This window comes from Vidua macroura, chromosome 4 (genome assembly GCF_024509145.1).
Source record: "Vidua macroura isolate BioBank_ID:100142 chromosome 4, ASM2450914v1, whole genome shotgun sequence".
Lineage (NCBI taxonomy): Eukaryota > Metazoa > Chordata > Aves > Passeriformes > Viduidae > Vidua > Vidua macroura.
The window spans coordinates 66,961,695-66,988,160 of NC_071574.1; the positions used below are offsets into that span (position 1 = coordinate 66,961,695).

The following is a 26,466-nucleotide window of genomic DNA, read 5'->3' on the forward strand; positions in this document are numbered from 1 at the left end:
TCTAGTTTATTGGGAAGCATAAAAATAAACCAGTACAGCACGAGGCAGACAGGCAGTGAAATATGCTTCTGATTTCACTTATGACTTGAATAACTCATTTGCAATGTAAAATAAGGCCTTACTACCTTTTTGGCATTATCACAAAAAAATGCTTCTTAAAGCCCTGCTGAAAATCTCCTCATAGGATTTGAAGAGCCTATACCACATGAGATGGAATCCAAAGCCTGTAGTGACTGGGGTAAAACACTTTTATGCATCAAATTGCACCAGTTTTCAGTAATTTAACAGATATTCAGCATTTTACAAAATCAGGTGCAGGGGCAAAGATTTCCTCTTGTTCCTTTCTGTCAACATTGTTTTAGCACTGTGATTACAGGCTGGGTTTTTTTTTCTTTGTTTTGGTAAGAAAAAAAACTAAGTTAAAGTAATACTGCTAAGAATATAAGAGCTTAATTTACAACCCAGCCAGTCAGTGATTTTTGCCTTTTTCAAGCCAGCTATGGTACACACTGATACCAAAGTTCTGGTGGACTTAAACAAAATTTATACATAGAGGGAGGACTTTGCAACCCAACTTTCATTTAAAAATAGTAAAAAGGGTTTTAAAAACTGACTGTGAGAAATAAATTCTGATGTGTACCTACCACCTCTTCTCCCCAGCAGTGCTAAAGCTTTCCCTGAGTCAGCAATGCTTGGTGAAACACAAAACCTCCCAGACAGCAATGGAAAGTGAAAGATCCAAATCCAAATCCTGTAACTGCCACCTTTCTCTTGTGTGACTGAATAAGCCTATCAGTTTCCTCAGTTACCACTCTGTGAAGTCAGGAAAAAACACTTCCCCAGCCTTTCTCCTACCTTGCCTGCTACTTATTTAGATCTTAAAGTCTCCAGCTCAGGGAATATCTATCACACACTTGGCAGAACCCTTTGCATAATGAGGTACCAGCTTAAATTGGAGTAACTGATGCCATGCTGCAAACATAAAAAGAGCAGGAAAAAAAAAAGTGCTTTGAAGCATCAAAGGATATTTAATTAGTATCACATCTTCTCAAAACAAATAACATTTAAAGGTAGAATTTCTGACTTTGTTTATGGGTCCTACAGCACAAGGTAAAGAAGAAAAGTAATTATCAAAAGAAATAGCAGTCACCCTACTGCATGACCTCTGAGTACAAGTAAATCTATTTATTTGTTTAATTTGCCTTAAAAGAAAAAGAACCTTACTTGAGAATCTTCCCAGCACTCGGCTGATCCTCTCCCCAGTAATGAAGATCTAATCCAAAAGGCATGAGGGGAGCTTTAGCTCTTTCTTCTAGTTTTCTTCTTTTACTGTCAGGATCTTCCAAGTTTGCTGTCTCAGAAGTTGCAGATTCACTGCAGAGAATTGATGAGAAGTCAATACAGAACACCAATGACCACAACAACCTTTTCTTTTTTTTCTGTTTTCATTAGATTTTTTTTTTTTTTTTTAGACCAACAGTAATATTATTACCTTACATGTACAATTACAACTACTTTTCAAGGTTCTCCTTTTTATTTTTTAAAGGAAGACCATATGACACATCACACACTCTGTAGCTCACTGCATGTTCAGCTACTGCTGGCTAACATGTATCACACTGTGGGGGCAGAAGCCCAGAGATCTGATGGGGGCAGCAGTGGACCATGCATATTGCACTCCCACAGGAGCCACAGATGTGCTACTGAAAATCTCAGATTAATTCCAGCTTGCTAGGCTTTGGGGGCTTTCCTGGCCCATGCAGAAGAGTCTTTCCAGGAACATGCCACAAAACAGACAGCTCCAGCCTTATCCTCAAATCACAGCCAAATGCCAGGCAAGGCTGGAGTTTCAGCAAACTTTGAACAGGATTGATAACAAATATGTCTTTGGAAGCAATATAATATCTCCAGGCAGCACTGACAGCATAAGTCACTGGGAACAAGGAGATGTTGAAACTACTTGCTAACTGAACATTAGAATACACTCTGTTCGGCTGCAAACAAAACTTACCCAAATAAATGAGGTGAGGGGTGTTGTTACCAAAGAAAGGAACAGTGTATTTTCATAAAGGTCATTTACACCAAATAAGATCTATATTAACTGAGCAGTAGAAGATTCCTTAAGATTCTGGTGCAATCACCAACAAAATCCCAAACATTAAGCAATAAATGTAACTTCAAAATGAGATCAGGTCAGCCTTGTCAGCTTGCCTTGTTCACGAATGCTTTTCTGTGTGCTGTCAAAACTAATAAACACAAGAGCAAGAGGTTTGTACAAGAATTAAAACAAAGATGACCTGGCATGAGGAGATGGTAACTTTGGTAGCTTGTCTCTGAGAAGTTTCAGGGTGGCAGCTGCACAGGTGGGATCGAGTTCATCCTCGTTCCCTTTGAGCGGAGTGCGGGAGCTCCGTGGAGCTGCTCCCGTCGATGCCTTCGCCACCGGGGCTTTTGGAGGTGACTGGGGTTCAAGCCCTGCAAAAAAACCTTGATGTTTAGGAGTGATTCACTTCTCCCACCCTCACAGTCCACCCAAACAGCTCAGGGTGCTGACTACGTCTTCCTGCTTTCAGTTTGTGTTAGACATCAATCCCACCCAGAGTGAAACAGAATTATTTAGAGGACATTTGTCTTTCGCAGATACTAAACCACACAATTTGCCAGGAGAAAATATCTAAATGCTAGCAGAGGAAGAAAGACTCAGAGAGTCTGTCCAAGAGAGAGGAAATGCCTGAGCTACACCTGAGGAATGAGCCCTCTGCAAGGCAGCACCAGGCACTGATGTTCAGCACCAGCAGCTCAGTGGTGGGGTAACTTTTATTACTTTATACAGCCAGATTAGAGACTCAGCATGGACTGTAAGGATGCAGTTAGATAGGCTGAGCTGTCAGACAGCACCTGCCTCTACTTGCTGAGCTGGAGGAGCAACTCCATTAGCCAGTAATAGTTACAAGAACTTTTCAGCCAACGACAGCTAAAATTGGAAAGATACGATCCCTCACACCAACATGATCTGTCCCCTCAGAAAGCCTTTTTATAAAATAATTTATTGAAATGCAAGGTCTCATCCCTCAAAAAAGATCCCTAACAAGAAGTCATAGTTTGACAAACCTAAAATTTTTGGCAAATTATCTGAGCCTTCTTGTGAAAAGTAACTAAAGTTTTTCTAATATGCTTTGTCCTTTACTTGATTGTAACTTTTCATCTTTTTCTCAGTTCTAACCAGCCCTGAAAGCTGCATTCAGAAGCATTCTTGCTTTGCTAGCCATTAAATACTAGTCATTTAACTTATCATACATTAAATGTATCAGCAAATATATCAAGCAGAAAAGGAAAAGCTCATGTTGTATATGTGACCAGCCATCTGAGCAGGAAATTGCAAGACCCACAGCAGCAGGGAGGCTTGGTACACAAAATATTTTTGAGAGAATAATGCATTTTTCACAAACAAAATTTGAACAATTTTGAACAACCCATCTCACCACTTTATAAGGTCTCTCAGTAATTCATCCTGACCTTGACTGGTTTACATCACTCATTCCCTTTAAGCCATGGAGTGTGACTGCACAGATGACACAGGCCAAGATGCTGAGGTGGTAACCTCTGAGATCCACCCCTGGGAATGCATTTTCCAAGCATCTACATCAGGAGCTGAGTCCTTGTGCAGGGAACAACATCCAGACCTGTTTTCCAAAGCTCCAAGCTCAGGGCACTGAGAAGGACACCTGTTTAACCTAATTCCTGGACAGCCTTTCCCCAGAGACAGCAACAATCCTCATTCAAAATCCAGAGTCCATCTTGCTGCTGAGCACATCTGGCAGTGCTGCTCCCTTACTCACTCCTGCCCACACTTCACACTAACAAAAATCTACATTCTCCAAAGTCAACAAGCCTTTAAAGACCATTATAAAAACAAACAAACAAAGCACCAAAAAACAACAACAACAACAAAAACTATTGTAAAATGCAGGCAAACCCAATGGGAAGAAATGATGATGTCTAACATTGGTTCAGAAGGCTGAATGATTTCTTTATTATAACTATGCTATAATACATTAATATACTATATAAAGGAAGATACTAAAATACATACCTACTTTCTCTACCATATCTAACTACTAACAACTTGCCTGCTCGCCAGTGTCCAGCCACAGGTGGATCTGATTGGCCATCAGGCCCAAACAACCCTCACCAGAATCTAATCAAGCAAATCACCCCAGGTAAACAATTCTCCAAACACATTCCACATGAGAAAAACAAAAAGCAGACATAGAAATTGTTTTCTCTTTCTTTCTCTCTGTGCACCTCTATGAAAAATCCTAAGAGAGAGAGAAATGTGCTGCCACAAAAAACCCTAAACCATTTAAAGGTCCAATCTCTGCACTAGAAAACAGTCTGCAGAAGGACCAGGAATAAAGGAAATGATAATTAAACATAATAGGAAGGATTTAAGCAGATAACTAGGTTAAACAGCAGAAGAAATTATTTCATTACACTTATTAGGCTATGGATTTGCTGTTCATGAGGGAGAATGGTGCCTCCACAAAAATGTGCTTTTAAACAGCACTTCAGTGGCATAATAATGCAGGAATTTTGAATTTATGTCTCTGGAAAAGGGGCAGGGTAGGGCTCCATCTCAGTTCACGTCACAGGCTAGAAAGGGAAAATGCCTTTCTCAGGTGCTTTTATCAAAGTGAAACAGAATTAACCCAAAACATTGTTGTAACCACACTTTAGAATCATTAGTATTTGGAGAAGTAAACTTCCTTTAATGACAGAAACAGTTACAAACAGGGCCTTTGGCATGAACCAGGTTAACTGAGAAGAATATGTCACAGACTACCTGTAATGCAGAATTGCTCAGACTTTATTTAGCATTTAAACTGCTTGCTTTTTCTTTTTTTTAAGGACCCTTTCTTAAAAGCATTGTTTAAAGCAAACGTTTTGAGAGCACTTGTACTATTTACAAATAGTAAAAAAAAGTCAGGAGATAGCAGGTTTGTGTCACTCACCACACCTCTCATCCTCAGAGAAAATACTTGCTATGTATTAAAAGTTCTCAGAAACCCCTATTTTTTTCCATTTCTTTTCCTATGATGTTTACAGGAAGCATGACTGCTTGTTCACAATATTGGTTTGGTTGAGGAGGAGGGGAACAGCAGAGACATGCAGTCAGCAACAGACAGGAAAGGCAAGAGAGATAAATGGACAATGTGACATTTAGACAGATAAAAATCACATCTGGAAGATCAATATAGGAATTCTTAAGAGTGACAAGAACAAAATATTTTCTCATTGATTTCTTATTTTAAACTATTAACAGAAAAATAGCTAAAAATTGAGTCACTGAGACATCAGTAACATCACCTCCACTGTGGAGTTTTAAAAAAGTATTTATGTATGAAAGTAGGTTTTACTAACAAGATAAAGACAGGAGTGACCAGGCAGACAGCCCCAGCTGAATAGTGTCCAATGTCAGGGTGGGGTTGCTTTGTTTTGGTTTTAAAACATAGATGGGATTAAGTACAGTTCTAAAAGCAAAATTCCTCTTCAGAATTCTGCTGTTCTGTGTGGTTTATTTAACAAGTACAGTACCTGGGTTCAAATTGTGCCAACAGCAGCTTTGAGAAAGAATCATAAAAGTGTTTAAATCCTCCTTTTTGTTTAAATTGACCAAATGGCACCTATTGCCTGAAGCAATAAAGTAGCCCGTGTTCACAAGATAAATCTATAGAAGGAAGGAGAGAGGCTGGGGTTTCAGCTAAAGTTAGGCTGCTGAATGCTGACATTATTGATTTTAGCTAGTTCAGCTGGCCTTGTAATTAAAATGTAAATTTGAGAAAGAGATTATGTCCTGACAGAAATGGTGGGATTAGGGGGAGATAAAAGCCCTCAGTGAAAATTCAGAGAAAAGGCAAGCCCAGGTTTCCTCAGCTGTGTGGATTTAGACGAAATCAAGCTACTTCAGATTCACTGAAGTTTAATTGAAAAAACGGAGATAGAATATAAACAAGTAGACTTCACCTTTCCTGAAAAAAAAATTAATAATTTCTGCTCCCCATTTGTTGAATCTTAGTCAAGCCAAGTGTATGTGATTTATAATAGTACAGACACTGTCCTAGATTGTCAGGAAAATCCAGCAGTCAGAATGTTAGACAGAATATTTCCCCTCTTACTCTGTGCTCACAATGAAAATGCCTGCTGGTATCTTACTCAGGAAGCACAATAAGCTTTGGACTTTGCAAAGCTTCCCAGTGCCTTTGAATGTAGCTATGCTCTTTTATGCGAAATCTTGGAATCCTCCACTGGAAATTCAAATTAAAGGAAAAAGGTAACTAGAAGAGTTTACTAACATTACATAAACATTTAGTCTGGCTTACTGGAATTACAGAATATGTTGATATATTGTTACCTCTCATTAATTAATCCTACTTATTACTACTTTACAATCATAACTAAGAACCATAAAAACTCAAATATACAGTGTTTTTATCAAGCCTTTTCTATACCTTACACCTTCACCTTTTAAGCTTCTTCCTTATGATTTTGCATCCCCTGGCCATTGCACAGATCCTCTGAGGGATACTGCTGTGGCACACTACTCGAAAGTGTACCAATATCCTGTGCAGTGACTATTCATGTCCAAGAACTTTAGTAGAAATCAAGTATATCTCATAACCTGTTAGATTTTCTGGGAAATTTTTATTTAGATAGAAGGACTCTCCTGAGAATGAGGAAAGTTTCCATGAGCAGTTGATCAGGATGCATCAGAAGAAGTATCTACAGTCAATACTTCTACATGGATGTTGAAGTATTTTGTTGGAAGGGATAATCATGTTTTTTCATAAATGTGAAAAGTTAATCTTCATTCCAAATACTGAATTACAAATAGCTGTACTCATTTATTGTCCTAAGTGTGGCTAGTTCTCTGTAGGTTCAAACTGTGCTCAAGAAGGTTCAGGTTGGATATTAAGAAATATTTCTTCACTGAAAAGAGCAGTAAAACATTGGAAGAAGCTCCCTGGGGAAGTACTGGAGTCACCATCCCTGAAGTATTAAAAAAATGAGTAGATATGGCAACTTTGTGGTTTAGTGGGCATGGCAATACTCAAAGGTTGGACCTGATGATTTTAGAGGTCTTTTCCAATCTTAATGATGATTCTGTGATTATTCCATATAGTACTTGTGTTTGTGCATATATGGGTATTTCAAAACACACTAATATAACAAGGCAATCTCACTTGTAAAATTGTAATTAAATACTCTAGAAGTATTTAATTATATCCTAAGAGAAGCGGAGACTACACACACATTTGATTACAGAAATTCTTGTCTGGGGTTTTAACTTCAATGCTGAATATCTATTTTCAATACATTTATGATAAATCAACACATGCTATTTACATAATGTAACAACTACATCTGATTTTTTTAAAGGATTAATAGTATTATTAATAGAAAACTTATTCTAGATACTAGACATGTCAGGCTGAGAAACACAACTAAATTTTCCAAATTTAGGAAAAAAGAACCTGAATTTCAAAGAGGTAAATAAGTAATTCTGTCTAACATTCCCCCTGTAAAACCTGATATGCTTTTTCCCTTTAGAGAAGTCAGGTAAAAGCCTTATTTAGCTTAGACATTGTAATTCTAAGTCTCAAACTCAGCCCCTGACAATGGTGCTTTACACACTCTGGAGTTTGCATGTTTGTTTCTGCTGAGATCTCCACTGAGCTGTTTTTCCACATAAAACTGCTCTCCACATCCTTCACATGCAGGGAGAATTCCCTCAGAAATTCCTGAGGTATGAAGACCAGACAAATCAAACCTGACTGAAAAGCTAGACTCAGACAAACTGAGAAATCACTGCAGTAAAGAAGGAAAATGCTTAGGTATAATTTTTAATTTCCAGCCAGCACAGGTGTGTCTGTTCAAGTATTCAAAAGCAGCTACTTAACACATAGAGAAGTATGACTGAGATATCAGATTAGGAAAGGCAGTCTGGGGACATCTAACCCAGAAAAAGCACATCACATTGTGAGGAAAAGAGGGAAGAATTTCAGAAATGGATAGAAGTAACTCTTGGGATTTTAGAACTGTAGCTTTGATTCCCACATGAAAGAAATCTCAAGCAGACTCTAAGATGCAATGTGAACCTGTAAAGTAGCTATCAGCAACCAAAAAACATTCAGCTTAAGGCTCAAATACAAGAGAAATAATCTTATTAACCAGAGTAGAAACAAAGGTTTGTGACTGCACAGTCATTCCTAATATAATTTTGGATAAAGATGAAACTTGATAACCAATAGACTGCTTCCATGCTAATAGTCCCAAGTCAGATGGTTTCCTCTATCACCTCTTGTACAACAGCAATAGGACTCCCCTGTCCTCAAAGCATTATTGCATGGGTAAGTAATGCTTGCACTGAGACACAGACAAGAACTACCAACTAAAGTGTGTGCTTCGGACTAGAGCTGAGAACTGTTCCATTTTTATGTGGAAAAGCACATCCCTCAAAAGAGATCACTTCCCAGTGGGTCAGAGCTCAGCTGCAAGCCAGGCCAAGACCACCAAGGGCAGGAAGGAATCTCTCATTCTTTGGCATCAGCCAAAAATTCTATCCTCTGGGACAAGAGCAATGTGAGGGGCTGCACAGTTCCATCCCTTACCTCATCCACCCTGAGGCTTTATGCCAATGGAACCAACAGCTGACCAGCAAAGGCTGGAATGTGGAAAATCTCCAGTGGAAAGAAGATTTTATTTCTCCCTAAAGTCTTCCTTTAAATGAATAATGGCTCCATTTTCCAGGGCTTAGAATACCAGCCATACAAGGGCAGGTCACTCATCAGTGGTATCAGCAACATCAGTGCCCAGTAGTGAGATCTGAGCAATCATATGAAAATTATTTTCAGTGTTGTTCCTTTTTCAGCCAAATATTCCTCTTTAGCACCACAGTGTATTTTAAATGACCCTGTGGTCCCACAGGAGAGCTGGCCTCTTGTCAGCTGCAGACATCAGATGCAAGTGTAAATAAGGATTATACAAATGGGAGGTCATTAAAATTCTGGTAATGCTAATTTGGCATGACATCTCTAATGGGTTATATCTTCACACTTCAATTATCTAATCACCTAAATTCTTTTAACAAATTTACATTTCATTTTATACTTCAAGATTCAAATTGACTTGTTCAATTCTACCTCCACCCAAACTGTACCCATGCTCAATTCAATTTCTGTACTTAATATTTAATATCATCACCAATTTTGAGACTGTAGTTATTAACCACATAAACACACAGATAATACAACTGCATGTGTCTATATACTTATGCATAGAACTTGTCTTTCTAAATAAATGTTCATTTTTAACAAGTTTTTCAGCTCTCAGGAGAACCACAAAATTTACGTTGTTGGTAGGATACATTTTTGTGAGAGAAGTGACAGGAAGTAAAGTGACATTTAAATCAATATTTACATGTCACATTTCAATCCATTTCCACAGTCATGTTTTACAGCTTTGTTTTCTGGTTTACTGTATCAAGTTAATCTGGCTCGTTCAGGAAAAGTAACAACAAAAGGGAAAACAGGTTATAACCATTCACACTTTCCATGTAACACTGGGATTTTATTTTACATGGGAGGTTACATGTTCCAGTTAGAACATTCCACTCATGCAGACTTTCATTTTCTAAGCTGTGATTTTCAGGAATTCTGAGTTATTTTCAGACCATTTCCTAAACTGGGAACGTACACAATAGCTTTAAATGGCTGTAAGTAAAGCTGAATTTCTTCAGAAGCATCAGGAATGATTAATTTCTTTCAAAATGTTATTTTTAATGAATACATCAGATAAAGAACAGCCAAGTGTGACCATTGGCTCCTACATAACCACAGGTATACAAAATGAGAGAGTTATTTTGTTTTCTGATTGATTTACTTCTTCACTATATGTATTTTCTATATGTACTTCTACACTACATGTATTTTCCTATCAGCAATAGTTTAAATACAAATTGGGAATTTCTTAATCCATTTTGATTTTTAAAATATCCCTGAGTGATAGCAGGCTTCTTCTTTTATCCTTTCCTATAAAAAGGAATTCAAATAGCAGCCAAGTATTGTGTTAGTGTGATACAAAGGGTGGTAAGATGCTTTATTTTTGAAAAATGTGTGTCCATGAGGAAGATGAGATAAAAGGGAAGAGGTGAATACATTTCAGTTCCAGTGGAAGCTGGCATGTACAAACAGAATTTTGCATGTTAGAATTCCTTAGGCTGCTGCTAAAGATATGAAAAACAAGTTCCAGGTGTAGCTGCAGCCTGACTTTTATGAGCTGAACTGCAGAAATGGGAAAAATAAGTATCAACAGGATTGAAAAAGCCACAGCAACAGCACCAGTCTTACAAAAATACTCATGGACAAATGGAGGAGCAAAACACTTCCTACAGGTTTTTAACTTAAAGCTTTTTGATGGCAGCTACCCTTCTCTACAATGTACTGAAATCTTGGGAGTCCTCCAATATACTGAGTTACACAGAGGTAAAGCTGCAGATTTACTAAGCAAGAGGTACAAAGGACAAGAAGTAATGCACGGAAGTTGAATTAAGATGAAATTTCTTCAGAAACACCACTCTCAATTTCACAAGAACACATAGAAAGTATAACTTCATTTAAAAATCATCTACTTTTACTAAGAATGCAAAATTATAGTTTGTCATCTGGTATGTACTCCATGGCTGTAATTCTGCATTTGAAGGCTGAGCTGCATTTAACATCTTCTGACAGCAACACCTAAACAAAAAGAGCCACCCTGCAGCACCCTAAATTGGCCATTCTATGGGAGAAAGTGACTGTGCACATCCAGCTGCTACTAATGCAGGTGATGGAACAGCACCTTATCCCAGCTCACCAGACTGGCACCAGAACTTGTAATATTCAGGCTCATTGCCAACTTTATTTTGCAATCCCTTCACTCCCAGTGTGTGTTCTGCACACTTACAAGCACACAGGGTGCTGCTCCTGGCTCTGAACTCCTGTGGAAGATGATGGAATGGAATAAGCTGCTCATCTCAGTTGCTCTTGCTCCTAGAAGTATTTGTTTATCCAGAGCCAATCACTGCTCTGGTGTCCATGTAATGACTTCCTCAGAGCAGGCAGAGATTACCCACACTGCTGATCACTTTATTACTTCCGAATGGCTGTTTATTTACCTTAGTGCAGCAGTAACATGCAGGGATAACGCCTGTCACAGCTGGGCAAACTCACCATATTCCTTACGCAGGTGGTCTGGAATGTGGGGCTCATAACCTTCCTTCTCAGGGACCTCCACAAATTCATCTTCATCCTCATCGTCATCATCCTCATCCGAGGCTTTCATCTACAGAGATATTTTTGTTGGGGTTATTTTCTCTTTATTTTCATGTGAAGACTGTTTTTCATTTCCCTTCACACTGAAAATATTTTGCCAACATCCCGATAGCCCTACTGAGACTTCTCCATGTCAAAAGTATTTCCCTAATTATGTATTTAGTCTTTATCTAAGATTAGGCCTTTGCTCAACATTTTATCTCTAGAGCCATACTCTATCCTAAGGGTTTCTTTAAAGCCCCTTTTATCCATTAGAACACATGCAGTTGGTGAAGTCTGAGAAAGTGTGAAGCTATAAAATAAGACCAAAAAATCTTAAAATAACATCAAAATTTTGACTTAATGAGCAAATGACAGTCTTAATTATTCTCATTTTGATGGTTTTACTCATCTAGCAGCACTCAAATAATCTGTGGCATGTTAAATGGTATCACAAATTGTTTAAGAGCTCAAAACCAGAGCAGGCAAACAGGAGGGGAAGCTGATAATAGTGACCCAAATAAGAATATTCACATCTGTATACTACAGTGGTTCAGTGTTTTTCTTCACAACAGTACTAAGAATACATTAATTTCTTAACTGATTTGGTACATCCCAACCATTTATATCACCAGACAACACACACTACTCTGACAAAGACCAACAAAACAGGATTTTCTTTAATGTGCACTTGGTCTGTCTTGTAGTCTGAAATTGAGGATCTATAAGTAGGAAAAAAAAAAAAAAAAAAAAAAAAAAAAAAAAAAAAAAAAAAAAAAAAAAAAAGAGGTCCAACTAACCAGTGTAATTCACCCACAAAAGTGGTTTCCTATGTATAATTTTAGCTAGCAACTGTTGTATATGTGGCATCAATCTATAATTTTTCTACGCTTGTTCCATACTTGAAAATTATTTTTATTGCTAAATTACACATAAGCTAAAAGAATCAGTGTCACCAGACGTGGTCTATACTATCACAGCTTTAAAAAAGTAAATATCAACTACCCTAAAAAGGCAACAATGATGGAGACTTTAAGCTTTATTTCCTTTGCCCATGTTCAGGGTCACCTCTTCCCAACAACACAATTAGCACTTTATTGTATGTTTGCCATGTGCTTTTACAAGGAAATAGTAAAAGGTATCCACCAAATCCAACCTTAGCACAAGCTATCACTTCTTCCACTTCACTGCAGCAACCCAAAGCAATTGACAAAGAATAGCATAATTTTCACTATTTTCAGCTGTGCTCTTTACTTCTATTAGTGCACCTGGATTCTGTTAATATTCATACCAACTACTCATTGTTACAAGCAACAGAGGATACTGCAGGTTTTGCCTGCAGCAGAATTTTCCCAATTTAATTCACTACACTAATCTTGTGTCACAGCTGAGTTCCTTTAAATCATATATATACTCTGAAGCCAAAATCTAGCAGCTAACCTTGGTTTATCAAATGTGGTTAAAAAAATTAAAATAACTAATAACTTAAAAAAACCCCAGCATTTCTTTTTGGCCATAATTAATTGTAAGCTGGACTGTATTAATTTCTAACAAAGAATGTTAATTGATATTAATACACAGATATACATTAACACATAATGAATTGATGGTACAAGTTAGAAGTAGAATTCTTTGTTTCAAAGGTTACTTTGATCTAAGAAAGCTGCAGTTCCAGTGAAAAAGAAGAGAAAAAACCAAATTTACTGTCCCAATGACAGAAGCGGATTTACTATTACATTCTTAGTAGAGAACACCTAATTAGTCTTAATTTTAAAATAAAATCTCAGGGCAATCCTGTTTGAGAGCACCCTGCTGCCAAAGACAGGACAGGACCCCAGTACAGTCTCAGCCCAATTATCCCTCCTCCAAGAGCTGCCAGTATTTAAGTTCAGTGCAGGTGGATCCTGCGCCCTTGGTTTACTTTTTGTTTCCCACTGCAATCATTTTTCCTGATCTAAAGCAAAGCAGCAATTCAGGCCATACCTGGCCCAGCCCAGACAGATGCACACTGAGCCTGACCTCCTCAGCAGAAACCAAAATACGAGTTCTAATCAAAGAAAGGATCCACCTCTAATCACAAACTCACAATGCCACTAGATTTGAAAGCAGAACATCTGTCTGAAACTACAACTTTTAGAAGACATTCCTAACGGCCTTTCGAAAGAAAAAAATCAACATGTCTTCTACTGCACATCTGAAGAGGGCTAGAGATTGAAGAGAAGCTACTTGATTTGTATTTTGGTTTTGAAATTCTGCTGGTGTTGTCATTCCCTTTTCATCTATTAGGGACAATTTAAATTGGGAAGTAACCACCAGCAAATAACCTCCAGTATTTCTCCAGCTACAAGCAGGACATCATCATAATTCTCATATTCAGGTTCCATTTCTTACCTAGCTATTAAAAAAAAGATTTCACCAAGATAAAATTTGTCATAGATGATCTTGGTTTGCAACTTTGTGTCATAATGTACAAACTGCCTAACTTCCACATCATAAAAAGGGAAAGCAAATTCAGTGCATTCACTTTGTTTTCACTCATAAATAAATAGCAACAGGTTTAAGGAACAGAGAAATAGTGTCAAACTGGCCAGAGGAAAAAACTCAGTCCAGCTTGATCACTTAAATTGCCAGATTATACCTAAAATAGCAGGGTTATAATACCAGTACTTCCTTGCAAGTCATACCCTGAGAGGACTAGAGGGAAAGCAGAGTACTATCTTTAATTGAAATTTCACCTAATTTGTTCATATCTCTCTTTTAGCGTATGGTAATACACTAAAATTCAGTGGACCTCACTAATCCTCCACTTGAAAACTGCACTGGAAGCAACTTTGCTGTATTACCTGCATGATCTAAAACTTTAAAGCACGTGAAAAGCCTGACAGAGAAAAGGCATAATCAGATGCAAATTCACTTTGTTTAGGTACAATCCATGAACTGTGCATTCAAGTACTATAGAAAACATTAATCATAGGAAACTGTAATTTTTGTTATCAGTCTAACACTAATCAAAAGGGAAACCTGTCACTGCCGCTGACCTGTGAAACGTCCCAATTATACTCTTCAGAAATGACAGCAGCACTTAACTTCCTCACTGAGTAAATGACGACAATCAATCAACTTTGAATAACAATGAGCCACGGAGCTGAAAATTATTTTTTGTATAGAATCTACCCAGGAATTTATGAAAGGTGAAAAGCAACCCAAGGTTTTAGGGGCATTATGGCTTTCAGCTAGTGCAGCACATATCAAACACTAAACAGAATTTATGTGTTTTAATTTTCTAAAAGGTAGATGTGGACTTGGTGCTACAATGCATAACATATAATGCCAGATTTTAAATATGGGGGTCATTTTCATAAAATATTATGCGTATTGTTCACACCCTTGAATTTCCCTGGAGTCTTCTATTAAATCTAGATTTCCTGAAAAAAAAATTAACTGCTTAGCTAACTATCAGGAATTAAGCCCTCTTTTCCCTTCAAACAGACATAAAGTCTTTATCTTGATAAAATCCTTAACAAGTTAAATAAGTTATCTTTTTACTTTGAAATATTAAAGTTGTCACTGTTGGAAATTCAAGAAGTTGCACAGTAATAGCAGGTAGTTATATCTCAATTTACTTCATTCCAGTGGTATTTTATCAGAGCCATCCCATTTATGTTTGCTCCATTTCCTTGCTAGAGAAAGTGGGAGAGCTCATGGGCAACATTATTAGTTAGAAAAGTATGTTTTGTTTTTTTTAAGTTCCACTTTGCCAGCATGAAGAGAGCTCCAAAAGCAACTTCAACAGAGGTAATAGGAAAGCTCAACCGCCTCCTATCTATGCTTCCACTACAGGTAAACTTTTTCAGTCAATTAAAAAGATAAACAATCCACCATTAAATTAGAACAAATAAATATTTAAGACAATAGTTTTAAGTGGCCAATTAAGTAAATTATAACCCTTCTAGGAATGAAAGGTGAGGGTACTTGCAACCATGAAAAAGGAGACTAAGATAAAAACAAACAATATGAAATTTCTAGTGTGCCATGTCTGAAGGGAAGTAAAGTATAAGAGCAAGTGATAAATACCACAATCTAAAGCTTTTCTTGTAGTGTACAAGATTAAATACCTCGAAGATAGGTAGGCACAAACCTGCTTGTTTCTCAAGCCCCTGTCAAAGAATGTGAGAAAGAAGCTCCTGGTTTCAAATCCATTCTAATTATCAGGTGATATGAGGAAACTCACTAACACAGTCTCATCACAGATGGAGGGTGAAGGGCCCCTCTCTGTCACTAGAGAATGGTCCACCTGAAGGGACATCAGATCCCCAGACATCAGAGGCTGCTTGCACCACCACTGCTCCTCAGGTTCTAAGGAGAAGGGAACTTTTAGCCAGTTAATCTGCTCTAAAATGCTGATATTTATTTTTGTATTTATTTATCTAAGTCATAGAATGATGAGTTTGCAAAGCTATGTGTTGGTTGTTGGTTTCTTTAACATGGTAGGCTCACTGACTAGATATCTATATTCCTGTGAGAAGAAATGAGATTTAGCTAGGCAATTTTCAGATTCTTGAGTTGGGCTTATTTATGTATGAGAATATGGGTTAAAAAAAGACAGAAAACATACGTGCATTATTTTCACCGTAATCACTTAGAACATCACAATTCTCCCAATTTTTAACTAAAAACCTAAAATAGTGCTGACTATTCCAACTAAACAAGTGTAATCAAACAATTTCCTCCCTAATGCATCAAAAAAAACCTTGAAAAACATATGTTTCCTTATTATTCTACATTATTAAAAAAACCTGAATGGCAGTAGAAATGCAATTGCTTCTTTTATTTTGCTGTGAATGCTCCAACAGCCTCCTTCTGTTAGTGCAGCTCAGTGCAACCAGAGCCCCATTTAAGTTCACCCATCCCAACCAGTAACAAATGTGAAAAAAGCCTGCATCCACCACACAACACTTGGAAAGATGTGAAGAAAAGCCCTTGATCCTTTTCTCACTTTTATAAAAATTGACTGCTACATTCTGCTAAGAGGATTTAAAAACCTGAGTCTCTGCAATCATAATTAAAGCAAGCAATAAAATTACTGAAATATACAATGCAATCAGTTTGTAGGACTAGATGTACAGCCACTACTAATTATTTTAGAAAAAGAAGGAAGAGAAAAGATAGCACATGAAGAAATCATATCTAATCACTAAAACACTACTTGCAAACTACAGCTGGGACCATTAAATAAATTTTGCATGGTCTAATTAACTTGGTTTGCAATCTCAATTACTTTTCACCCAAGAAATCACTTTTGTTCAGTTTTATGCGTGCCTGTTTCCCTTTTCTAAAAAAAAAATGATGTAAGGCATCCTCAGACAAGTGAACTCTAAACTTCATTTGTCTTTCAGCAGGCTTGATGGCTATGCATTTAAAAACCCATTCTATCTTATAAACTAAAAATTAAATGTACTCAGCTGTGATGGTCGTCATTGCATCTGCTATTTATATGCTAATACCCTCACTGAAAGATCTTGCAAATTATTCCACCATGCCAATATCTCATGTGCATCTACTCAAAGCCAACTAAATATTTTTCTAGAAGATTTTGGTTAGGGAACCAGAATATTTATTGCTGTAGAACCTAGTTAGAGGGGCAACCTTAAGCACATGCATTATTTATTCAACCACAACACAAAACATACTTCAGGCATGTTAAATGAAATTTGGGGATATTCTATGTAAGGAAACAGTGAGTGGGGTAAAAATCTTCAGTGGCAGTAATAGAAACTGAAGAATCAAACAGTGTACCTTTAATCTAAAGACACATTCCTCCTTTCCATTCTTTTATATCATCCAACACAGGGTGACATGGAAATAAATGCTAGCATTTGGGCAGATTTTAGAACCATGCTTGAGTTTTCTCATGTGCAACACAAGGAAAACACAAACTATTAACAGAGCTGTATTTATAAGAACCTCCCACACATCCTCCCTCCCCTTCACTTTGTGATATGAACATAAATTCAAACCCCATGACTGCAAATTAGATATGTGGTCCAGGCAAAGCACATTTTATGTTCACCCGTAAAAGTATCACCATTCATTCTATGTGTAGTTGCTCAACAGCACATAAGCATCTTGGCCAGGCTGACTTTTATTTAGAAATGCACTTTTCACATTATTTTCTAATTTCCAGGAGTTAGTAAAAATGCTTAAAGGTTTCCAGCCCAACACTTTGCCAAAGGACACTGGAGAATGAATATACCTTGCTCCAAATTGTTTTAGCACTATAACAACTACCTGATGAACCAGTTTTTCCCTAAAGCAAGAGTCTGTGAGGATTCTCAGAGCCCTGGAGGGGCAAGCTCAAAAACCAGTTCAAAAGACTCTGCATCTTCATGAATCCTTTCAGAAAAAACTGGCATGTCCAAGAGACCCAGCAGACCAGTATGTGCCTTCAGTTACAGAGGACAGAAAATAAAGGCAGTCTAGAAAACTCATACATTGGACAAAATTATTATCTCAGGAAGATATTGCAAAGCAAGTTCAGTATTTCTTTAACAATAACCACTTAAGATGTGTCCTCAGATGTATTTTCATACCTCACTACTTGAGCTCCCACCATCTACCAAAATCGTGGTTGCATAAATCATCTTAAATCCTTAAGTAGGTACATCAAAAAAGCCAAGTTCTCTTGCAATCCACATTTTTCAGAAAGTATCACATTCAGGGGAGATGCAGCAGTTTTAGTTAAACTAGTGAAGGTTCCCAAGTCTAACAGGTAAATACACATCTCAATTGAATAAACCTAATTTATTATAGACAGGTAAAAAATTATTCTATGCAAGATATACATAACCTCACATGTATTTCTGATTGTGGATTTCAGGTTCAAAGACATTTTAGATATGGATATATTTACTTTCATATTGCTCATCAGCTAGATTTAAATGCATTAATATATGTTTCAAGCCTGAAACTTTTCTTCCTTTTCCATTTTTATAAATACACATTTAGCAATGTACCTCTATGAACCTCACAAAAAAATTCACTTCAATACACTATTTCCCCTTGTAAAGTAGGATGGATAAAAAGCAGGAAGCAAATTTATATCTCCTACTTAGAGAGTACACACTGCTCAGTATTCATGGATGAATCAAGGGAGATGACCCTTTGGCCTGAAAAACTTAAATACTTAACATAAGGGTTAACCTGATGATGGAGACATCCTACTTTATTTTACACTCTATTAGAGGAGCTCCAAATTGCATTGTGCGGCCTGCGAATCAGACAGGGATCAGAGGTCGTCGCAGTGACAACCCTAAGAATTCATGGCTAGATCTGCATAACAAGATATTTTTAATAACTTCAGAGCAGTGGCAGGCTGCATGGCCAGGGCAAAGCATAAAACACACCACAGCAACATTCAGCTCTCAGGAAGAGACAAACCCAATCAAACCCATCACCCAGCTGATCAGACACTTTAACAAGGGAGTGCTGCTCTGAGGGCTAATTTTACAGTGTTTTGTTTTATATCAGTCCTACATCCTAATAAAACTTAAAAAAATAGAAAGCTCTTTGAGATGAAAAGTGATCATTTAACAGAAATAATAAGAACATGACAAACATGACAATAAAAATAACACCAATTAAAATAGGAAGGAGGGAAGAAGGGGCACTAAGTATCTGTATGACCTATTTAATATTCTGTGTTTATTTTTACAGTTATGGTTGACCTGGCTTTTTTGATAAATATTACCTAGACAAAAAAACCCCAAACCATTTAAATGTTGCCTGGGCTACCAATTTGCCCATATAAACATTAATAAATTTTACTATTTATTCTGACCACATTACAGGCTAACAATGTATAAAATCTGGTAAAGAACATCTTTAGGAATAATGCTGCTATAGTTATCAAATATTCCTATATTTTTCTATAGAAAACATACTAACAATCAACATCAAGTTATCATTTAAATCTTAAAATTAAATGCTTCCAGTTTCCATAGAGCAACTTCTTATTAAGAGTTGGGGTTTTTGTTAAAAAGCAGCACCTGCGGAAAAGACTTCTCTACAAAGGTGTCTCTCTTGCTGCATGGTCTGAGCATGTTTCAGTAAATGTGGTTTCAGGCACTGTGAGGGATCACTGAGGACAATTACCTAACCCCCAGAAACAACTTCGGTAAAATGAACAAGAGAAAAAAAAACTGTAAGGATGTGAGTACAGGAAGCTGTTACAGAGAGCTGTCAGTGGGACTGGATTCTGTATGGCTACAGAAGCAGAAAAAGAAATTAAAAATCCAGTGCAGCTTTTTTTTTTTTTTTTTTCCTTAAAGCAGGCACTAACTTAACAAAAAGACAGACTTGAAAAGAGCTGGTTATAAAACTACAAAATTATTAGGTAGAAATAACTCATTAGAATTGCTAAAATGCCAAGCTGTAGTTGAAGACATGGGGAAAAAAATCAGCAAGTGGTGTAACCAAGTAATTGGCAGAACTCTTGGCTTAATGTATAACATATTAAAATTTAAACCTTTTAATGTATTTTAGGACTAAATAATTAGCAGCAAATATCTAAATTGTAAATTTGCAACAATTTTCTGATATTACTTTTTCTGAAAAAATCTTACTTGTATTATAGTGAGGTTTGAATATCAGATTCTGGACTACACAAGGACAGGCTCCCCCAGATCTAATTATTAATGGCATTATTGAGTTCAACCAGATGTTTCACATGGATAAAATTAAGTACAGGAATAAATCAAGATCCAAGTGCAGGCTTAGATTTGACAGAAGATAAGGAAAGGTGAAACAAAAAGTAATGAATACAGTTAATGAAAAACTATATATCCCTGGTTGTTAATGTAATTTGAAATTTAAAATTCGAAGTGTAACAGGTCTGTTAAATGATCCCTCTGCTGACAGACATGTGAATGTTTTTCACATCATCCTTCCTCCTGGATTTTGCCTGCCAAAGTTTTAGCCAGCGTCAGTACTAAACCTTCCACAGCTTCCCAAGGTAATTATGTAAGACATGAGCATACTTTGAGTGTACAAAATCTAGCTGATGAGCTACATTTCTATTAACAATGTCAGGATTTCAAGTATTATCCTAATGGGTAAGTCTTTACGGAAAGGATGCAAGTGAAAGGTAGCGTGCATAATTTAAAATGCAGTACATACTTGTCCTCTAAAATTGCCAGATCACTTGCATCTAATCAGTAGCAAATCAGACATCAAACAATAAGAAATTAAAATCCAGTATTATAAGAAAAGGAAGAAAACATTGAGAAACAAATTTATTTCTAACCAGAAAAAAAAGTTTTTAAGAACAATTTGATTGTTATTCCTGCAAAAGAATCAAAAGTCTACAGTAGTGTCTATTTAAACACCAATCTAAGCCAGTAATTACAACTGTACTTCTACAATAACTCATAGAGTCACGAATTAACTTCAAATGTCTCTGGTGTTGCTGTTGTAGTAAGTTTACCTGAAAACACAGACGGAGCGGATGGCTGGCTCTGGATCAAGGTGGCACAGAGGAAAATGTGGAGCGTGCAGTTTGCACTCCCTCTACTGGGCACTGGAATTATCCTGAGCAGGCACTCAGAGAGGAAAGGTTCCTGTCTGAGCACCCTGCTACCGTGAAATAAAAGCCTTTTTACAGGTCCCACCCTCTTCACCTGGATTCAGCCAAAACCCAGACTCACAGAAAAATTAATTTCAAAACCCTCAAAATGTTTATACCCTCAGAATGCATTTCCTGTCAGAAACCTGACTGACACCCCAAACAAGGACTTAACTACAGTGAACATAACCCATGTAAGCACAAAAAAGCATTTGCCTTTGACCAATACAGGTAGTCTGCAATTTTTTTTGTCCACCCTCCACCCATTTGAAAAAGTAACAGCTTGTAAAAATGCCTTGACTTCTGATCTACTGGGGGCACAGCAGTGGGAATGGGAAATGTGTGGACTGGGCAGCTGAAATATATTAATAATTGTGAAATCTGTTGCAAGAGATTTGTTTCTAGACAAGTAAAGTATAACCTTTGTTTTTCTTTTCCCTCTCCTCCCACAGCTCCTGAGAGGCAAGCACAAAACACAGGCTGCTCGTGCTGGCAGGGTGTAAGTGTCACATAGAAATGATGGCCCTCCTTGTAATTAAGACTCTCTGATGGTTTATGTTCTTCACTCTCATAGAGGATGAAAGTAAAAGTGGTTATAGCTCATGTCACTATAAACCATTTTAAGTCAAAGTATCTCACTGTATAAAGTTCTGTGCTTTCCTTCAAGAGACTTTGTATAAGGGAACTTCCCTTAACCTCCAGAAAGTTCTCCTGTGGTTTGAAAAGCAGTTTGACATTTTATTTTTCAGTAAAAATAAAGGTAAAAAACAACTTCAGAGAAAGTAACTTGTGCTAATTGTGTAACAGGCTCTGATTGCCAAAGGCACCTGCCTTGGAGGCTTGTGCTCTGTGATATGGAAAATGAAATGAGAAACAATGGAAAACATGGATATAATAAGGATTGCCAAAAGCACACACCTTGTGAACCAAGCAAATATTTCTTCAGTGGAATCAGGCCACATAACCACCAATTTCTTACTCTCAGTGTAATTTACACTCAGGCCACATAACCACCAATTTCTTACTCTTAGTGTAATTTAAATCAAGCTACACTGCTGGTATATTCATATTAAACTGCAGCATCAAGAATTACTCCAGATATACAAAATTATTTGCATTTCAGCCATATCCACGTGTAACTGATCAGCTAAAAAAGAGCAGCAATGACACATGGCAATTGTAAGGTACTCCAGGACCTTCCCTCTTTAAAGTGGCAATTTAAATCTGTGGGATTGAGAGATAGTAGAGTTCACAGTAATAAATCTCCAGTTTAATTGTCTATCACTAAACTCTTCCCTTTATCAACTTTCTTGATCTCAGTTTGAGGATGGGTAAAGCCTTTACTCCCTCTGTTCCCAAACAGAACAGAAACAAAACACAGAATAGAACAGATAAAAAGGGGGAAAAACAGTGACCACAGAAGCCTGGAGATTGAGCAAGAAGAAAATGCAAAAGGTCCCAGGAGAATGGGCAAGCCCAAGTCCCCAGCCAAGTTGCCAAGTCCCTATCACTCTGTTTTGTATTTGCGAATTAAATAAAACCCCTTTCTCCCCGAAAGAATGGTTTGCTGTGGTGCAGGATCATAATGACAGTTGAAATGAGCAAGTACACAAACAATTCACCTTTACATTCTCCAGTTAAGGATACAGCCACCTTAGAGCGCAGAACTGCCATCCTATCCAAACACAGAGATGGCACAGACCACCTACAAACCAATCTACATGGGACCTTCTGCACTCAGCCACTGATTCACATTCTCCCTCTCTGCTCACTGAACACTCCCCTTCATCTCCAGGTGTGCTCATCTCCACACATGAGCAGGTCCAGCACTCACTGGTCCCATGTGCCAGCAAATCCCATCTGTAAAGCTTTGGAAGGACAGGGTGGCTGGGAGCCAGGCCTTTGCAGGACAGACAGGCTGGCACTACTTCTTCTCTTGGCTTCAGAGATACACAAGACAGCAAAACTGGCATGGCAAGAGCTACAGCTCCAAGGACACGAGGACACCTGGACAAAGCCACAACACCTAACACAGGCAGCAATGCTCAACTGAAGAGATGTGTGCAGTGTTTCACACGCTGACACGTAAATATTTGACAGATGGGGATTCAATAACCATGGCCTAAGAGATTCTGTTTATTTTGTTCTACTAGACTCCCAATTTGCCATGTTTTTATGTTTCAATAAAGTCATCTGACACATGAATAAAATATAATTTATGTCGTTTCCTTCTGCTGTACAAAGCTCTCTGTATTCAGGTTATAAATTTAAAATAGCTCAGCGCTAACACTAAATTCGGTAATTTTCCACTGGAGAAAAACCCTAGGAATATTTATATATTGTTCTCAATGCTTAACTCAGTCAGCATTGCTTTATTTTGAAAGTATTGTGAGCACGATGCGCTTCCTATCTTTTTGTCTTTTTAACAATGGAATTTATTAGCTTTCAAATTAATATCAGTATTAGTTCTAAACATGTTATATAAGCATACAGATAGCATTGGTCATTCTCCTAAGTGGTAACAATACCACTCTAAAAACACACACACATGCACATTCACACATGAAAATCAGGGCTTGAATGTCTTTTACATCTTACAAGAAATATAGCAACCAATATTCCATGCAGAGGTGCAGCAAATGAAGTCCTGTCAAGCAAATGGCAGGAATGACAGCAGATGTCTGGATTCCTTCATAGCTGGTTGCATAAAGGTAGCACACATATTTCACTGGAGACAAAAGCCTCTGACAAGTCAGTCTTTCAGTACTTTTCATTCAGAGTTGGCATTTTTGACTGGTGTGGCACATCAGGAGGTGTTAAAATGATGAACCAGATTAATCTTGATTTAGCTTCATTTGTACAATGAAGGCAAAGTCTACAGCACTCAGTCATGGCAAAATGAGACTACACAATTTATCTCAAGGTGTTATGTCCAGATCAAATTCATACAATCCAGTAAATCCAAACCAAACTCTAGTCTGGACTCTGACCTAAACCACTTATTTTCATGTCAAGCTACGCAGTTATTTCATTTCATCACAGCCAACAGAAATTAGTATCATGCAGCTCTGCTTTTTATCTACATAAACAGGCCATAAACTCCTTTTTGGATCTGAAGAATGTATTTGATCTTTCAGCCTCTGTTTACCCACAAAATCTACCTATTTCACAAGAACTGTCATAGGTGCAATGAATCTCAATCTCTGTGAAATAGTTTGATGCTCTAAATTTTCCTGTGATAACCTTAATCACATTACATGCTTAGTACAGAGTAAATGCTACAAAGCAGAGAAACTACTTTCCTGAACTGAGAGACTCTCAGAGTTTAGCAAATTGTGAAAGAACATGAGCAGTACAGTGTCTATTGAGAAATATGCACAAAAGAAGCTGAGGATTTAACAGTGTTACACATAAAGTAACTAAGAGTAAATAAAATCTGCACTTACCCACTTCTCTATCCTAAACAACAACAGGGATGCTTTAAACAGTTTTGGTCTAATAACCAGGCCCCAGGAATATTATACAGGTGTTTACTGCTCCTTGAGGGAAGCTACAATCAGCTGAATTAATGTACTTTATAATAAAACCTATGCTGAAAAGTTTCCCAGGTTAGGGTTTAAGAGAAAGAGCATTTTTCTGTATACAAGCTAAGCTTTACTAAGATTCTCTCTAGTAAAACAGAATTTTAAGAAACTCACCACTTTTCTTTTTCTTGCTTTAAAGGAAATGTCCATTTCCTTGTATTTCTTCATAGCAGTCTCCAATTTATTCTTCAGTTCAATGGCACATCTTAGCCGATCATCATTGATTCCTGCTCTGGTAAGTAGCTACAAACCAAGAAAACAACATTCTTATTTTCTTCTAGAAGTCTGAGCCAAAAAATATTTCCAGTTTTCCCTCATAATTAATGAAAAAACATCACAAATTCCTTTGCTGTACAAGTGACAATTCATGAAGCCAATTCATTTTCTATCTAGACTATAAAAACTAATAGCAACTAGTGAAGCCAAAGAATGAACAGCTAGAAGAAAGATCTTGAGAGTGCCCTGCAGTAGGCCAAATTCCACTCAGGAGGCCCCATGATACACTGCTAACCTGATAGAGAGATGTCTAACAAAAATAAGCTGTGTTTTACTTTGAGACTCTGCAAAGAAGCCAAGTCTTACCTATCTTAAAAAAACAAACAAACAATTGCCTACAGGTACCACACCCAAGGCTAAGAGCTATCCACCAAGCTACATAGCTCCTGCAGTGTCCTTTAGTACACCCTCACTGAAATAGAAATCTTCTCTAATTGTTCCTGTTTCTCCAACCTTCATTTCCTTTTGGCTCACTCTCCCTCAAGCCTTACTGTATCCCAGTCCTTGTTTCACCATGTTTTTATTAAAAAATGAAGAAAAAAATAATTCTCTTTATCCCACCTGAATCCAGGACTGCACAGAAGGCCAGAACTTATTTCTGAGAAGTTTGTGAGAATCCATGACACTGTTTATGATGGCAGTATTATCTTCATTTTCTTGCACTTTTATATCTGCTCAAAACAGGGGAAAAGAGTTAGTGAATGACATTTATGGTATCTTCACTACAGGAGCTAAAGAAGGTAAATTACTCTTTCTAAGACATTTGATCACTTCAGGGAGTGTTACAAACATCAGAATGCTTCTCTGCTCAGTATTAATTAGTCTATTACTATCCACATACTCAAAAAATCTGAGGAAAACATGAAAAGTGTTCAGTCCAGCATGCTAGAAAAGATTGTTAAGCCATCATTACTAAGGAATCCCCACATAAACCACAGACAAGTTCAGTCTTACTATTTTCATTATATCTTGTCCCAAGTTCAAATGAGCAGGGCCAAGTTCTTCATATTCAATACAAAATAATCCCTACCCTGGTAGTAACAGGGACTTGGCTGCCAAAGAAGCCAAGTATGCCATTATCCATGTAAAAGTTATACTTTTCACCCACTGTTGTCAGCAAACAGAGAAGGAGATATCACCCTTACTGTCTGTACATGGAATTTCCTTAGGACAGGAATTTTAAGAGACTTCCAAAACACAAACCATCCTGATTTTTCTACAGGTAACTCACACCAACAAAGTTATACAAAAAAAGGTGTAATCACTTGCTAGCAAAACTACTTACTTTCTTGCAAGGAAAAAGTTTCAGAAACACCTAATTGTAATATTTTTAAACTAGCAGCTTATTCCCCAGCTACAGAGAGAAAGAGGTGAATAGCAAAGATAAAGAAAATTGTATTTGATAAAGAGATTGTTTTTAAACACAAAAGACTCATCATAGATACTATGAAGTGCTATAATGGGCTTGTAACAACTATTACTAAAGTTCAGTCTTAGAAGGTAATTAATGAAATCTGCTAATCACACACAAGGACATCCAAAACTAAGAACAGTTACTAGAGGAACCAGAAACAGAAAAATAAAATATAAATTAAGAAAACAAATTAAAAAAAAAACCCACAAAGTGATGTGCAGGAAT

The 26,466-nt window shown here is 37.2% G+C and overlaps 1 protein-coding gene across 1 annotated transcript in view; it reads right to left on the bottom strand.

Annotated features, from left to right (window-relative positions):
- Nucleotides 1-26,466, bottom strand: part of UVSSA (UV stimulated scaffold protein A) — a 47,880-nt gene that overhangs the window by 15,507 nt on the left and 5,907 nt on the right. Inside the window, exons 5-9 of the mRNA XM_053975955.1 lie at nt 25,389-25,498; nt 24,666-24,794; nt 11,268-11,379; nt 2,298-2,475; nt 1,225-1,374 (exon numbers count right to left, since the gene is read on the bottom strand). Of these exons, the coding sequence (XP_053831930.1) occupies nt 1,225-1,374; nt 2,298-2,475; nt 11,268-11,379; nt 24,666-24,794; nt 25,389-25,498 (679 nt within the window). The remainder of the gene's footprint in view (nt 1-1,224; nt 1,375-2,297; nt 2,476-11,267; nt 11,380-24,665; nt 24,795-25,388; nt 25,499-26,466) is intronic.